At 43.9% G+C, this 17424-nt stretch overlaps 1 protein-coding gene across 8 annotated transcripts in view; it reads left to right on the top strand.

Annotated features, from left to right (window-relative positions):
- The window catches only part of zfpm2a (zinc finger protein, FOG family member 2a), an 825184-nt gene that overhangs the window by 696936 nt on the left and 110824 nt on the right, over positions 1–17424 (top strand). The window contains exons 1-3 of one of the 8 annotated variants that reach the window (XM_048529627.2): positions 15357–15381; positions 16130–16219; positions 16894–17001. The exons of 4 other annotated variants lie outside the window; for them this stretch is intronic. Coding sequence is in view for 2 of the 4 variants with exons in the window: in XM_048529626.2 (XP_048385583.2) it covers positions 16174–16219 (46 nt within the window). In the remaining 2 variants the exon portion in view is untranslated. Of the gene's footprint in view, positions 1–15313; positions 15382–15446; positions 16220–16893; positions 17002–17424 lie in introns of those variants that run through there. 3 more of the 8 variants (XM_048529626.2, XM_059646032.1, XM_059646031.1) reach the window with 3 other exon arrangements.

Here is a 17424-nt window from a genome sequence, read left to right as displayed (position 1 = left end):
ACAGGATTTCATAGCTGATTTGGCATACTGGTTTACCTGCCCATCATATTTTGAGAAAAACAAGAAAAGGTGCAGGTTTAGCATGGCTCCCAATACACAAGTGACGATAACTGAATCAGTGAATTTGAGCTGTCTTGAGGCCTTGAAGACAGCAGAGAACTGTGCGCCTACCTTGAAGGAACCTCCTGACATTCAACACAACTATAAGGCTTTCTTTGCACAGCACCAGCTGCAGACAACGAGGGATCCCATCCTCTGAAAGTCATTTAACAGCTCATTATTCAATGGAAAACTTAACAACAGGCAAGTTAAGAAAATTCTCTCCTGGTGGTTCAGCTGCTTGATTGATTTTCTTCAAACTAAAACACAATAAGTTTTTAGAGAGGGCACCTCCATTTTGGGATGGCTTCTCTCTCACTTACCTTAAACAGCACCCACTTCTTCTGAATGCCCTCCATCTGCAAGGGAGTACAGGTCCAACATGTTCCTTTTAGAATGAAATATAGGAGCAACAAGCTTGGAGAACTATTGATGTCAAGGAATGTTCAGGACTTTATAAAAAGGAAAAGAGAGATAAGAATAATGTGAAAAGACAGCAAAACAGTGCAGGATGTACACGAGTATGTAAAATGCAAAGGGGGACTCAAGAAAGCAGTGAGGAGATCAAAGAGAAAATGCTGAAATTTTGAGAAAACACTGGCAGACAAGATTGATATCTGAAGCAAAAAGGTATTGGACATTTCAGTAGACTGAAAAGTAGACAAATCTTCATGTCTGAGATAATGGGAACTGCAGATGCTGGAGAATTCCAAGATAATAAAATGTGAGGCTGGATGAACACAGCAGGCCAAGCAGCATCTCAGGAGCACAAAAGCTGACGTTTCGGGCCTAGACCCTTCATCAGAGAGGTCTGATGAAGGGTCTAGGCCCGAAACATCATCAGCTTTTGTGCTCCTGAGATGCTGCTTGGCCTGCTGTGTTCATCCAGCCTCACATTTTATTATCTTGAAATCCTCATGTCTGGATGAGTTGTATCCCAGGATGTTGTGGGACACAAGGGAGGAAATTACAGGGGCCCTGGCCCAGATTTTAAATCATCTCTGGCCAAATGGGAGGTGCCTTATTTCTGCAGGATAGTCATTCCACTTTACAAAAAGTGTGATAGAGATAGACCACGGAACCATAGACCAGTGAGTCTAGCATCAGATTGGAAAATAAATGGAGAGAATGGTGAAGGAGAAAATTAATCTCCATTCAGAGAGGCAAGGTTTGATCAAGTATTCAGCATGGTTATTTCAGAATAATAACCATATCTTAAAAAATATAGTAATTTTTCTAGGAAGTGACCAAGTGTTTAGAGGATGATAGGGCAGTTGATATTGTTTTATATGGATTTCAGCAAGGCTTTTAATGAGGTCCCACATGAGAAACTGATAAGGTAAAAGCTCATGGAATACTGCGTAACTTGACAATTTGGATCCAAAATTGGTTTACTGGGAGGACAAAGAGGTTGGTGGTAGAAAGCTGTTTGTGTGATAACAGCCTGGTGTGCAGTGGCATATCACACAGATTTATGTTGAGTCCCTTTTGTTATTTGAGATATTCATAAATATTGAGGATGAGAATGTTGATGGGGGACATAATAATAAGTTTACAGATGACAGGAGATCGATCACTTGGTTGAAAATGAGGAGAAAGCTGTCAGGTTACAGGAGGATATGAACCGATTGGTCGTTTATGCAGATCCGTGGCAGATGGAATTTAACCCTGATAAATGTGAGGTGATGCACTTTAGCATATATCATTCTAAACCTTCCTTATTCATGTACCCACCTGGATACCTTTTAAATGTCATAATTGCACTCACCTCCACCACTTTCTCTGGCAGCTCATTTCATACATGTACCTCCGCAGGGTGGAAAAGTTGCCCTCATGTCTCTTTTAAATCTTTCCCCTCTTACATTAAACATCTGCCCTATAGTTCCGGACTCTGCTACCCTGGGAAAAAGTCCTTGGCTATTCACCCTGTCCATCCCCCTTATGATTTTACAAATGCCTGTACGGACACCCTTCCGTCTCTGACGCTCCAGGGGGAAAAAATCCCTAGCCAATTCAGTCTCTCCCTATAGCTGAAGCCCTCCAGTGCCAGCAACATCCATGTAAACATTTTCTGCACCCTTTCAAGTTTAACAACATCCTTCTTATGCAAGTGCAGCCGGAATTGTATGTAGTACTCTAAAAGTGGCTTCGCCAATATCCTGTACAGCTGCAACACGACATCCTAACTCCTACACTCACTACTTTGACCAATGAAGGCAAGCATGCCAAATGCCGCCTTCATCAACCTGTCAGCCTGCAACTCCACTTTCAGGGAACCATGCACCTGCTCTCTTTGTTTGGCAACACTCCCTAGGGCCCCAGCATTAACTGTATAAGTCCTACCCTGGTTTGCAGTCTGTGGATTGCCATTGAAGTAAAGCTCAACTGGATCACTTACATGTGTATTGTGGCTCCAGGAACATACAGCATAACAGTGCAGTACAGGCTCTTTGGCCCTCAATGTTGTGCCGAACTGTGAAACCAATCTGAAGCCCATCTAACCTACACTATTCCGTTATCATCCCTATGTTTATCCAACGACCATTTAAATGCCCCTAAGTTGTCGAATCTACTACTGTTGTAGGCAGGGCATTCCATACCCTTACTACTCTGAGTAAAGATCCTACCTCTGATATCTGTCCTATATCTATCAATCCTAATTTAAAGTTATGTCCCCTCATGCTAGCCATCACCATTCATGGAAAAAGGTTCTCGCTGTCCACCCTATCTAATCATCTGATCATCTTGTATGTCTCCATTAAGTCACCTCTTAACCTTCTTCTCTCTAACAAAAACAGCCTCAAGTCCCTCAGCCTTTCCTCATAAGACCTTCCCTCCATACCAGGCAACATCCTGGTAAATCTCTTCTGCGCCCTATCCAATGATTCCAATAATGCGGCGACCAGAACTGTGCACAATACTTCAAATGCTGCTGCACCAGCATTTTGTACAGCTGCAACATGACCTCATGGCTGTGAAACTCCATCCCTCTACCAATAAAACGTAGCACACCGTACGCCTTCTTAACAACCCTATCAACCTGGGTGGCAACTTTCAGGGAATTATGCACATGGATACCGAGATCCCTCTGCCCGTCTACACTACCAAGAATTTTACCATTAGCCCAGTACTCTGTATTCCTGTTATTCCTTACAAAGTGAATCACCTCACACTTTTCCTCACTAAACTCCATTTGCCACCGCTCAACCCAGCTCTGCAGCTTATCTATGTCCCTCTATAACCTACAACATCCTTCCGCACTATCTACAACTCCACCAACTTTAATGTCATCCGCAAATTTACAAACCCATCCTTCTACGCTCTCATCGAGGTCATTTATAAAAATGACAAACAGCAGTAGCCCCAAAACAGATCCTTGCGGTACACCACTATTAACTGAAGTCCAGGATGAACATTTCCCATCAACCATCACCCTCTGTCTTCTTTCAGCTAGCCAATTTCTGATGCAAACTGCTGAACCACCCTCTATCCCATGCCTCGAAATTTTCTGCAATAGTCTACTGTGGGGAACTTTATCAAACATTTTACTGAAATCCATAGACAGCAAATCAACCGCTTTACCATCATCCACCTGTTTAGTCACCTTCTCAAAGAGCTCAATAAGGTTTGTGAGGCACAACCCACCCTTCACAAACCCATGTTGACTATCCCTAATCAAATTATTCCCTTCTAGATGATTATAAATCCGATCTCTTGTAATAATTTCCAACATTTTACTGACAACCGATATAAGGCCCACTGGTCTATGTTGGAAAACTCGGGGAAGTGCCTTTTCCGAGTCTTTACATCGTTCGTCGATGTTTTTGTACTCTCTAGTGTCACCACAGACCAAGGGCCCGGGTGATACTGGTGTTATATGAGGCAGGTTGTTATTGTCATTAACGGAGACAGATGTTATGTGCAGCTTTGATGGTCTTATGTCTCGGTGAAGGATCTTATCTCACCGTTTGAGGTTTTTGCTCACTTGTCACTGAAGAGTTGCAGAAGTTCGAGTGTCAGTGACAAAGTGAGTCTCGAGGTCTTTTGGGCGAACGTGTCATATCTCTCGATGCCGAGGAATGTCATGAGGTGGTTATTCATTTCCGACCACTTGCCTCGTGCGCCCATCACGAAGCCGAAGTAGCTGGGCACCGGGCCTCCTGTCAATTCCGTGATCTCAGCATTCAGGTGTTTATATTTTTCCACTTTTTCTCGCCATGCTGTTTCCAGTGCTTTATTGTCATTTTCGTACCGCACTGTGACATCTACGACCGCGATCTTTTTGTCTTTCTTAAATATGAGATCGGGTTTCCATAGGGAGCCGTGTTTGTCGAATAGTCTGGGCTCCACATACGATGTCTAGCCGTACTTACTGACGTGTTTCTGCAACTGGTCAGCGATCTTGTTATGGCGTTTGATTCGAGCGTTCTTAACGAATGGGCAGTATCCTGAGATGTGTGGTAGGGTCTCATTTGCCATCTCACATCTACGGCATAGTTTGTTTCTGTTCGGCCTACCTCTAGATAATGTGGTTCTCGTCGGGTATAGATTACACCGCAAGAGCACGCTGTTAATGAATCTAGAGGATTTTTGTTGTACTCCAGCCTTAGTCCAAGAGTTAGAGATCTTGTCATCTCTAAAGTACTGGATGCCCGTTCCCTGACATTCCAGCTTTTGCCACTTTTCGAATTTCCACTCCCTCCAGCCTGCATACCTATTGGGTGGTTTCGGTCGCCCCGCGTTTGCCTTCTGTAGTACCGGCATCATGTCCTGGATGTCAGTCATCAGGTCTATTTCCCCCTCACCGTTGCCGCGGCAGTTGGGTTGGAAATTTTCAATTTCCTTTAAGACTTTGAGTTCACGCAGTCCCGCAACTGTCTCTGTGTTGCTCTCTCCTTTATATTGAAAGGAGGCCCGAATGACTACATCGCTGGACATGTCTAGTGCTTCGCGTTTGCGGATAATCGTGGATGGTATTTGCACTTCGAGTTTTGGGACGCCTAGGCCACCGTTCCTGTTGCTCAAATATAGCTTTACCAGAGTTGTCTCTACTCTCCTTCTTGAACAAGGCGGCAACATTTACTGTCCTCCAGTCTTCTAGCACTATTCATGTAGACAATGACAACATAAAGATCAAAGCCAATGGCTCTGCAATCCCCTCCCTAGCTTCCCAGAGAATCCTAGGATGGATCCCATCCGGCCTTGGGGACTTATCTATTTTCACATTTTCAAGAATTGCTAACACCACCTCCTTATGAACCTTCATCCATCTTGTCTAATAGCCTGTATCTCAGAATTCTCCCCGACAACATTGTCTTTTTCCTGTGTGAATACTGACAAAAAATATTCATTAGGCACCTCTCCTATCTCTTCGGACTCCATGCACAACTTCCCACTACTGTCTTTGACTGGCCCTAATCCTACTCCAGTCATTCTTTTATTCCTGACATACCTATAGAAAGCTTTAGGGTTTTCCCTGAACCTACCTGCCAAAGCCTTCTCATGTGAAAAGCTTCTGTGTGTCCCAGATAAGTATGTACCTGCCAGGCAGAGAGGAAGCTGTAGAGCGCGGGAGCCGTGGTTTACGAAGTAAGTGGAATCTCTGCTCAAGAGTAAGAAGAAGGCTTATGTTAGGAGAAGATGTGAAGGCTCAATTAGGGCGCTTGAGGGTTACAAGGTAGCCAGGAAAGACCTAAAGAGAGAGCTCAGAAGAGCCAGAAGGAGACAATGAGAAGTTATTGGTGGATAGGATCAGGGTAAACCCTAAGGCTTTCTATAGGTATATAAGGAATAAAAGAATGACGAAAGTAAGATTAGGGCCAATCAAGGATAGTAGTGGGAAGTTGTGTGTGGAGTCAGAGGAGATCGGGGAAGCACTAAATGAATATTTTTCAACAGTACTCACTCTAGAAAACAACAATGTTGTCGAGAAGAATACTGAGATACAGGCTACTGGACTAGGTAGGATTGAGGTTCACAAGGAAGAGGTATTAGAAATCCTTCAGAGGGTGAAGATAGATAAGTCCCCTGGGCCAGACGGGATTTATCCTAGGATCCTCTGGGAAGCCAGGGAGGAGTTTGCAGAGCCTTTTGCATTGATCTTTAACTCGTCATTATCTACAGGAATAGTGCCACAAGACTGGAAAATAGCAAATGTGGTTCCCCTGTTCAAGAAGGGGAGTAGAGGCAACCCTGGTAATAATAGACTAGTGAGCCTCACTTCAGTTGTTGGTAAAGTGTTAGAAAAGGTTATAAGAGAGAGGGTTTATAATCATCTAGAAAAGAATAATTTGATTAGGGATAGTCAGCACGGTTTTGTGAAGGGAAGGTCATGCCTCACAAACCTTACTGAGTTCTTTGAGAAGGTGACCAAACGGGTAGATGAGAGTAAACCGGTTGATGTGGTGTATATGGATTTCAGCAAGGCGTTCGATAAGGTTCGCCACAGTAGGCTATTGTACAAAATGTGGAGGAATGGGATTGTGGGAGATATAGCAGTTTGGATCGGAAATTGGCTTGCTGAAAGAAGACAGAGGGTGGTGGTCGATGGGAAATGTTCATCCTGGACACCAGTTACTAGTGGTGTACCGCAAGGGTTGGTGTTGGGTCCACTGCTGTTCGTCATTTTTATAAACTACCTGGATGAGGGCATAGAAGGATGCGTTAGTAAATTTGCAAACGTCACTAAGGTCAGTGGAGTGGTGGATAGTGACGAAGGATGCTGCAGGTTACAGAGAGACACAGATAAGCTGCAAAGCTGGGCTGAGAGGTGGCAAGTGGAGTTTAATGTGGACAAGTGTGAGGTGATGCACTTTGGTAGGAGTAACCGGAAGGCAAAGTACTGGGCTAATGGTAAGATTTTTGGAAGTGTAGATGAGCAGAGAGATCTCTGTGTCCATGTACACAGATCCTTGAAAGTTGCCACCCAGGTTGACAGGGCTGTTAAGAAGGCATACAGTGTTTTAGCTTTTATTAATAGAGGGATCGAGTTACGAAACCAAGAGGTTATGCTGCAGCTGTACAAAACTCTGGTGCAGCCACACTTGGAGTATTGTGTACAGTTCTGGTCACTGCATTATAAGGAGGACGTGGAAGCTTTGGAAAGGGTGCAGAGGAGATTTACTAGGATGTTGCCTGGTATGGGGGCGGAAGGTCTTACGTGGAAAGGCTGAGGGACTTGAGGCTGTTTTCATTAGAGAGAAGAAGATTCAGAGGTGGCTTAATTGAAACAAATAAAATAATCAGAGGGTTGGATAGGGAGAGCCATTTTCTTAGGATGGTGATGGCGAGCACAAGGAGGCATGGCTTTAAATTGAGGGTTGAAAGATATAGGACAGATGTCAGAGGTAGTTTCTTTACTCAGAGAGTAGCAAGGGTATGGAATGCTTTGCTTGCAACGGTAGTAGATTTGCCAACATTAAGTACATTTAAGTCGTCATTGGACAAGCATATGACGTACACATGGAATAGTGTAGGTTAGATGGGCTTCAGATTGGTATGGCAGGTCGGCACAACATCGAGGGCCGAAGGGCCTGTACTGTGCTGTAATGTTCTATGTTCCATGTCCCCTCCTGGCACTTGTTAGGTCTCTCTTTAGGTTTTTCCTGGCTAACTTGTAACTCGAGTGCCCTAACTGAGCCTTCATGCCTCCTCTTCACATAAGCCTCCTTCTTCCTCTTGACAAGAGATTCAACTTCTTTAGTAAACCACAGTTCCCTCGCTCGACCACTTCCTCCCTGCCTGACAGGTACATACTTATCAGGGAAATGCAGTAGCTGTTCCTTAAACAAGCTCCATGTTTCAATTGTGCCCAGCCCCTGCAGTTTCCTTTCCCATCCTATGCCTCCTAAGTCTTGCCTAACCGTCTCATAATTGCCTTTCCCCCAGCTATAACGCTTGCCCTGCAGTATACACCTATTCCTTCCCATCGCTAAAGTAAATGTAATCGAATTGTGGTCACTATCACCAAAGTGCTCACCTACCTCCAAATCTAACACCTGGCCTGGTTCATTACCCAATACCAAATCCAATATGGCCTCCCCTCTTGTTGGCCTATTTACATATTGTGTCAGGAAATAGCTCAGAGGCTGTGTTTTCTGTGTTCTGTAACGCACCTTCTGACTCCTCAAAGCCTTTCTGCCAATGGGCATCTACAAGGTATAAATCAGGAGTATAATGGAGTATTGCCCACTTGCCTAGATGAACATAGTTCCAAGAATGCTCAATGAGCTTGGTACCATCCTGAAGAAAGCAGCCCTCGTGACTGGCACCTTAACCACCAACTTAAGCATTCACTCCCTCTGCAACTATTGCATTGGAGCTGACATGCATATTATGTATATACACTGTAGCAACTCACCATTGCTTCTTAGACAGGACCTGCCAAGAGCCCAAAGTGTACCACTTAGAAGAATAAAGGCAGCAGACATATGGGAACATTACATCAGCCAAGTAGCTCTTCAAATCACATACTATCCATTTTCATAAATATATCCCCGTTCTGTCATTGTCACTGGATTAAATCCTGCAGTTACTAACAGCGAAGAGGGTGCACTTCTACCACACAGACTTACTGCTGCCATTCTTGAACGTTACCAGGATATTCTCTGGGAAATTTGGAGTGAGGAATAAATGATGCCCTGGTCTGCAATAAACACATCCTGAGAAAGAATCCTGACTGTACATGTGAATTATTCCAATGTGAATTTACTGGAGGATTGTAGGGCACAGAGGATCAGGTGACAAAGTTGGGCAAATGATTGAAGCATTTTGTAGACAGCAATGATATGATTGTGATGAAAAAGAACAATGATTGACCTAAAATTGAAGCTCTCAATTGAGGGAAGGCTGATTTTAATAAGATCTGCCATGATTTGGCCAGAATGGAGTGGGAGCAGATACTTTTAGTTAAATCTGTTTCAGAACGGCGTGGCGCATTTAAGAAGGAAATATGGAAAATACAGGCTTACATGTTCCAATAAAGAAAACAGATTGGACTGTCAAATCCTATGAACCCTGGATATTGAGGGATATGCACCATTGAATTAAAAGAAAAAAGGAGGCTTATCGCAGATACCAAGCACTCAAAACAACAGGAGCCCTGAAGGAGAATAGAATGTGCAAGAACTCAAAAAGGAGATTAGAAGAGGTGAAAGGATATTGCCAGGTAAAAAACAGAAAATTCTACGTGTTTTGCAGGTACATTAAAGCTTAAAGAGTAATGAGGAAAAGAGTAGATCCATTAAGGGCCAGGTTATTAATTAGTGCATGAAATAGCAATGAGTGTGTGAAATAACATTTAAGAAGTATTTAGATGTGCACTTGCAATGCCAAGCCATACAAGGTACAAACATGATGGGCTTAAGGGCCTTTTTTCCATCCTGTAAATCCCTATGATTGTACGACTTCAGAGTGAAAGAAAGTCATCCTCCGTCTCCTTGGACTGCCTAAGCAGGAAAGCAGTTTAAAATACTATCGTTTTTTTCAACCATTTGAGATTTACTCTGATATGATCAGAACTTAAATTTGATGCATCATGTCCTTTGTTTTCACAATTTATTAATTGATGCCTCAGACTAGCATTGTTAAAAACTTTTAATATTTGCAACTTTAGTTTGCTAGCATGGATTAACACTGAAAATGTGGGGATAATACTCAATATGATAAGATGAAATTCATAGTATCATTAGATGTAAATGGATCACCCATCCTCCAAAAAGGTAAATCTATAGCCTACGAACATAGTTGGTTAATGTCCCGTGGAGATAACAGGTGATACTTGAAGACATACACAAGTTAGATTTGTAATTCTGTTTGCAAGGTTGACTTAATCTGCTGCAGTTTTGCTCAATTCCTTTTGATTCTAGGGAATGATTTGGAAATCCCTTTGAAGGTTTGACTTATCATTAGTGTCTCAGGCCATTGAGTGAATTGTGAAAAATTCATTGCAAGGCATTTAAGAGTAGGCTATTCAGCCCAATACATTTATAAATAAACTAAAGAACAAATGTATTATGTTGTTCAAGTGACATCACTATATTCTTTCAATGTTGTAAGCAAACTGGTGTTAGATTCTTATGTAATAAAATGTGAGGCTGGATGAACACAGCAGGCCAAGCAGCATCTCAGGAGCACAAAAGCTGACGTTTCGGGCCTAGACCCTTCATCAGAGAGGGGGATGGGGAGAGGGAACTGGAATAAATAGGGAGAGAGGGGGAGGCGGACCGAAGATGGAGAGTAAAGAAGATAGGTGGAGAGAGGGTAGGTGGGGAGGTAGGGAGGGGATAGGTCAGTCCAGGGAAGACGGACAGGTCAAGGAGGTGGGATGAGGTTAGTAGGTAGCTGGGGGTGCGGCTTGGGGTGGGAGGAAGGGATGGGTGAGAGGAAGAACGGGTTAGGGAGGCAGAGACAGGTTGGACTGGTTTTGGGATGCAGTGGGTGGGGGGGAAGAGCTGGGCTGGTTGTGTGGTGCAGTGGGGGGAGGGGACGAACTGGGCTGGTTTAGGGATGCAGTAGGGGAAGGGGAGATTTTGAAACTGGTGAAGTCCACATTGATACCATATGGCTGCAGGGTTCCCAGGTGGAATATGAGTTGCTGTTCCTGCAACCTTCGGGTGGCATCATTGTGGCACTGCAGGAGGCCCATGATGGACATGTCATCTAAAGAATGGTGGGGGGGAGTGGAAATGGTTTGCGACTGGGAGATGCAGTTCTTTGTTGCGAACTGAGCGGAAGTGTTCTGCAAAGCTGTCCCCAAGCCTCCGCTTGGTTTCCCCAATGTAGAGGAAGCCGCACCGGGTACAGTGGATGCAGTATACCACATTGGCAGATGTGCAGGTGAACCTCTGCTTAATGTGGAATGTCATCTTGGGGCCTGGGATGGGGGTGAGGGAGGAGGTGTGGAGACAAGTGTAGCATTTCCTGCGGTTGCAGGGGAAGGTGCCGGGTGTGGTGGGGTTGGAGGGCCGTGTGGAGCGAACAAGGGAGTCACGGAGAGAGTGGTCTCTCCGGAAAGCTGACAGGGGAGGGGATGGAAAAATGTCTTGGGTGGTGGGGTCGGATTGTAAATGGCGGAAGTGTCGGAGGATAATGCGTTGTATCCGGAGGTTGGTAGGGTGGTGTGTGAGAACGAGGGGGATCCTCTTGGGGCGGTTGTGGCGGGGGCGGGGTGTGAGGGATGTGTTGCGGGAAATACGGGAGACGCGGTCAAGGGCGTACTCGATCACTGTGGGGGGAAAGTTGCGGTCCTTAAAGAACGTGGACATCTGGGATGTGCGGGAGCGGAATGTCTTATCGTGGGAGCAGATGAGGCGGAGGCGGAGGAATTGGGAATAGGGGATGGAATTTTTGCAGCAGGGTGGGTGGGAGGAGGTGTATTCTAGGTAGCTGTGGGAGTCGGTGGGCTTGAAATGGACATCAGTTACAAGCTGGTTGCCTGAGATGGAGACTGAGAGGTCCAGGAAGGTGAGGGATGTGCTGGAGATGGCCCAGGTGAACTGAAGGTTGGGGTGGAAGGTGTTGGTGAAGTGGATGAACTGTTCGAGCTCCTCTGGGTTTTGACTCCTCCCACTTCCTACAGACTAAGGGGGTGGCCATGGGCACCCGCATGGGCCCCAGCTACGCCTGCCTCTTTGTAGGTTACGTGGAACAGTCCCTCTTCCGCACCTACACAGGCCCCAAACCCCACCTCTTCCTCCGGTACATTGATGACTGTATCGGCGCCGCCTCTTGCTCCCCAGAGGAGCTCGAACACTTCATCCACTTCACCAACACCTTCCACCCCAACCTTCAGTTCACCTGGGCCATCTCCAGCACATCCCTCACCTTCCTGGACCTCTCAGTCTCCATCTCAGGCAACCAGCTTGTAACTGATGTCCATTTCAAGCCCACCGACTCCCACAGCTACCTAGAATACACCTCCTCCCACCCACCCTGCTGCAAAAATTCCATCCCCTATTCCCAATTCCTCCGCCTCCGCCTCATCTGCTCCCACGATAAGACATTCCGCTCCCGCACATCTCAGATGTCCACGTTCTTTAAGGACCGCAACTTTCCCCCCACAGTGATCGAGTACGCCCTTGACCGCGTCTCCCGTATTTCCCGCGACACATCCCTCACACCCCGCCCCCGCTACAACCGCCCCAAGAGGATCCCCCTCGTTCTCACACACCACCCTACCAACCTCCGGATACAACGCATTATCCTCCGACACTTCCGCCATTTACAATCCGACCCCACCACCCAAGACATTTTTCCATCCCCTCCCCTGTCAGCTTTCCGGAGAGACCACTCTCTCCGTGACTCCCTTGTTCGCTCCACACTGCCCTCCAACCCCACCACACCCGGCACCTTCCCCTGCAACCGCAGGAAATGCTACACTTGTCTCCACACCTCCTCCCTCACCCCCATCCCAGGCCCCAAGATGACATTCCACATTAAGCAGAGGTTCACCTGCACATCTGCCAATGTGGTACACTGCATCCACTGTACCCGGTGCGGCTTCCTCTACATTGGGGAAACCAAGCGGAGGCTTGGGGACCGCTTTGCAGAACACCTCCGCTCAGTTCGCAACAAACAACTGCACCTCCCAGTCGCAAACCATTTCCACTCCCCCTCCCATTCTTTAGATGACATGTCCATCATGGGCCTCCTGCAGTGCTACAATGATGCCACCCGAAGGTTGCAGGAACAGCAACTCATATTCCGCCTGGGAACCCTGCAGCCATATGGTATCAATGTGGACTTCACCAGTTTCAAAATCTCCCCTTCCCTTACTGCATCCCTAAACCAGCCCAGTTCGTCCCCTCCCCCCACTGCACCACACAACCAGCCCAGCTCTTCCCCCTCACCCACTGCATCCCAAAACCAGTCCAACCTGTCTCTGCCTCCCTAACCGGTTCTTCCTCTCACCCATCCCTTCCTCCCACCCCAAGCCGCACCCCCAGCTACCTACTAACCTCATCCCACCTCCTTGACCTGTCCGTCTTCCCTGGACTGACCTATCCCCTCCCTACCTCCCCACCTACACTCTCTCCACCTATCTTCTTTACTCTCCATCTTCGGTCCGCCTCCCCTTCTCTCCCTATTTATTCCAGTTCCCTCTCCCCATCCCCCTCTCTGATGAAGGGTCTAGGCCCGAAACGTCAGCTTTTGTGCTCCTGAGATGCTGCTTGGCCTGCTGTATTCATCCAGCCTCACATTTTATTATCTTGGAATTCTCCAGCATCTGCAGTTCCCATTATCCTAGATTCTTATGTACTAACTCAGAAGGATGTATAATACAAAGAAGATGCATCAGATAGGGAGACCTCATATGTTGTGGGGAATGTTCAAAAACTCAAGGTGCATTTCTCTAAAAAATGTATTGCCATTACTTTTAGAAAAATAACTGCCAATGTGCACAAGATTTTGTTTTCAACACATTGCCTTCAAGTAAAAAAGACTGACAACAGCCAGTGGGATAAACATCAGAAACAAATTGAATAATTGGAGAGATAGAGTATTGCTGGAAACTGAATAATGAACCACTAAAGTATTATAAATTACAAATGATTTCTGCTGAAGTAGAATTCTTGGTTTTTGTCAGATATCTGTCTATCTCATGTTGACCCACATTTTGAAATGAAAATGATTCTGTGACATATGTGTTGTACTGTACAGGATATACACCAGCAAACCACTGCACTTTAATTTCACAGTGCTTGGTATTAACTCAAATTTTTCAATGCACTGCCAAGCATTTTCTCCTACATCACAGCACCCTTCAAACTCTCAACTGTAATCATCTGGGTGCAGTTTGCAATAGTAAGAAAGCAAAACTTTTTTCTGTGAAAAATTGTTAACCAGTATATGATGAATGAGATAATAAATAGATGCAAAACTGTTCAATGCTGTTATCTAGTTTTACTTCATGAACTACGCAAGATTCACTCCTGTGGTTTCTCTTGTCATCTGAACCATCTGCATTGTTTGCAGCCCTATTCTCTCAGTTCGACTTAATTTCAGCTTAAACCAGAAAAGTCCAGCACAAACGGCATTTTTCAGCCTTCGAGTACTTAGACACAATTCAATGTAAATTGACAGTACAGCAACTTAAACATCTTGCTGCTGTGGAACTTGGGGTTCCTGCAGTCTGCACTACTCATGTTCTTAGACGTTTTTTGATCTGTAGCTTAGTAAATAAGAAACCAGATCATTAAATCAATTCAGTCAAGACTATTGTTACATCTTGGAATAAAAAAACTAAAGTGGGGCAAAAATCCATGGGAGTGGAGGGGTCAGAAGTTAAGTTTTTGGAATAAACCAATCATATAATATAGTGGTTGTAGATTGGCCTAGAGGGTTGGAGTTAAAAATGCATAATCTTGCAGTAAGGAAAGCGTACTTACTATATGTACTGCTGAGAAAAAAAAACTCTTATTCTGCACCCCTCCCAAAAAAGTTTGAACTGACAAAATTATAAAAAACTAGTAGGGCAAACTCACTATGAAATCATCTAGCAAGGTCAAAGCCATCACTTTTCTATGCAGCTCAGATTGATAAAGTTCCCAGGCAGCAATGCTAAGTGTAATCTTGATTATGGTTTCATTGATATTACAAATGACTAAGAATGTTTAGAATGCAAGGATTAATCAGTGCAATGTACCCATGGATTTCTCTGGTATGTGTGGGCTTCTGCTGGATAAAAAGATTCCATTGTGCTGTCAAATCTGAACAAGAAACAGATTTCAAAGTAGTTACAGTGTGTAAAGTACTTAATGTAGTAATTGGCTGATAAAACTGCACTAAGACATTCCCACTTAGGCCATCCCAGGAATTCTATAATGTCCCTGCAGTATAACATGACAGACATATTTTGAATACGAAGCTGTGAAGTTGCACATATTTTGCATATTGTACGAACAGACAATGGAATGTGGTAATGAATTACTTAAATCAGAAAAAAGTATACTTTTCGCATTCTCATATACAGTTCATAATTCTCATTTTTGCATAACGTTTTCTCTTTATAATAGATTTTGAAACGAAGATTTAAGAGCAAGTTTCTTCAGCGTACGAATTATTTTGCCACGTTCATTGTTCTTTTTTATTGCACACACCATTTAAGCTGTCTCAGTTTTCTTTTATCAAAAAATACGCTTGTTTGGCTGCACTGCAGCCCGTTGAGCTAAGGTGACCTTCCGCCTTTTGGTATCTTCATCCGCCCTATTAGTCACCCATATCAGATCCACAGTTACAGTACACAACAAACCGGTCCACGTGTTAACAGCCAATATGTAACAGGTGAGAATAATGTGCCCATTAGCTTTAGTGCAGATTGATCTGTCCTGATTTTTTTTCCCCACTGAGGTTTCACTTGCTGCTGCCAAGAGTTTCCTCTTTAAATTGTGCGGTGATTCATGTTCGCGGTCGTGTCTGTGTCGCGCTAGCAAGTGGATAAAAATTTCTCAGGCTACTTCGTGTAGCAAAATCAGAAATATTTTCTCCAGCCATATGATGCTTCTAGGAGAAATTTAAGCATTTCTTTGAAAAGTGACCAGGGAAATATTCAAGAACATTTTTGCAGTGTTGTTCCATATTGTGGTATGTAAGTGTCAGCTTTGACTCAGCGGGAGCACTCTTACCAGAAGGTCGTAGATTCAAACCCTGCTCCAGAGATTTCAGCACGTCGTCCTGGGTGATCCTCGTATGCATGCTAAACTGTCAGACACGCTGTCTTTCAGATGTGGCCTTAAACCAAGATCCATCTGCTCTTCCTTGCGGATATGAAAGATCCGATGGCACTGTTTAAAGAGCAAGGGATTACTCCCGATGACCTGGCCGATCCTCATTCCTCCCTCGGCAGCATGAAACTTAGTTATTAATTTCTGATTGAAGGATGGTTGAGAGAAAACTGGCTGCTGCATTTCCACATATTGCTATAGTGGTTACACTTCAAAAGTTCTAATTGGTTATGAAGTACCATGGTATATCCTAAAAACATGAAAGGTGCTATATAAATGCAACTCTGTCCTCTTTTTATTGTCCAAAGAACCTCTTGCCCCCAGATGAAGATCTTCGGGAACAGATGTTCCGATGTTGGCCACAGGTTTTGGACCATTGTTGTTTGCAATTGTGCAAGGTAATATAATCCATGTTAGCGAACAGAAATCACATTATCAGTGCTGATAACTGCTGCGCAACGGTGTTTAATCGTTAAATGTATTCTCCTCTCGTAAAGAAGGGTAACATTTCTCACTCCCTTCCAGAATCAAGAGTAATTACTAATAATGGAAAGGTGAAATTCTGCCAATAATACTGTAAATTAACAAATTTAATTCCCTTAAAACGAATCAACTACAATTAACAATATGCATTATTTACAATATGCATTATCCTATTAATGCATTTATTTAGGTTTCATTAATAAGTAGTTATTAATACATTTGTAGCCACCCCGTTTCCCCATGCCAAAATATTTTTAAAACGTCATCATCTAATCTGGGTCTGCCACTTTCTCTCTTGCAGTTTATACGTAATCAAATGCGAAGTATTAATCCATTAGTGATAATCCTTATGGCAAATGGTACTTTAGATAAAGTGTCGGTTTAAAGCTTCAAAGCAGTCTGCCGTGGAAATTGTGTTGGTTTAAAATGATATTTTGCATTGTGTCTATAGACAACACCGTAGAGAAGTTTACTAATACCTGAACGAGGTCTGCAAATCATTCCGAGCTTTGAAGTGCAGCACAATTCCTTAATTAGCATCACAAATCCAACCTACTCTACACAGCATTATCTTCGTATTTTTCTTTAGGTTCAGACACCTATCAGGCTTTTGTGCCTTTTGACTTGAATAACAGTGTTTCAAACCTGGAAGTGCCAGAGATTCATCACAACATTTTACACAACAGCCAATGAAGTGGTTCGTAAAAGAATTTACGCCATTTTTAATAATTTCAGAATTTATTCAGATGTTTAACATTCCTTCATTTTTGTAGTGCGTTGCTAAGTGTTTAAAATAAATATGCAGAGTATTTTTCATGTGTTTGTCAATTGCCAATTAATTGTCATGAGTGGGCTTTACTAGACGAGGTCAGAGACCAATAGCTTAGATGATACAAAACATTATATAAATTGTTGTCTTCACAAAACATGAAAAGAATTTTAAATAAGACTAATACAACAGATTTTACTGGACCTTTCAGCCTACAAAATAAATTGTTTCTTCTTAGATTATAGACATGCCCTCAAATGCGAAATCATTCCCTAGCCTTTGACTTTAGACATTACAGCATGCTTTTCAGCACCTTCCGGAATTCCCGAGTGTATTTAATATTGGCTAACA

Source organism: Stegostoma tigrinum, chromosome 5 (genome assembly GCF_030684315.1).
Source record: "Stegostoma tigrinum isolate sSteTig4 chromosome 5, sSteTig4.hap1, whole genome shotgun sequence".
Classification (NCBI taxonomy): domain Eukaryota; kingdom Metazoa; phylum Chordata; class Chondrichthyes; order Orectolobiformes; family Stegostomatidae; genus Stegostoma; species Stegostoma tigrinum.
The sequence above is the reverse complement of the archived record's forward strand: the minus strand, read 5'-3'. Positions and strand labels throughout refer to the sequence as shown.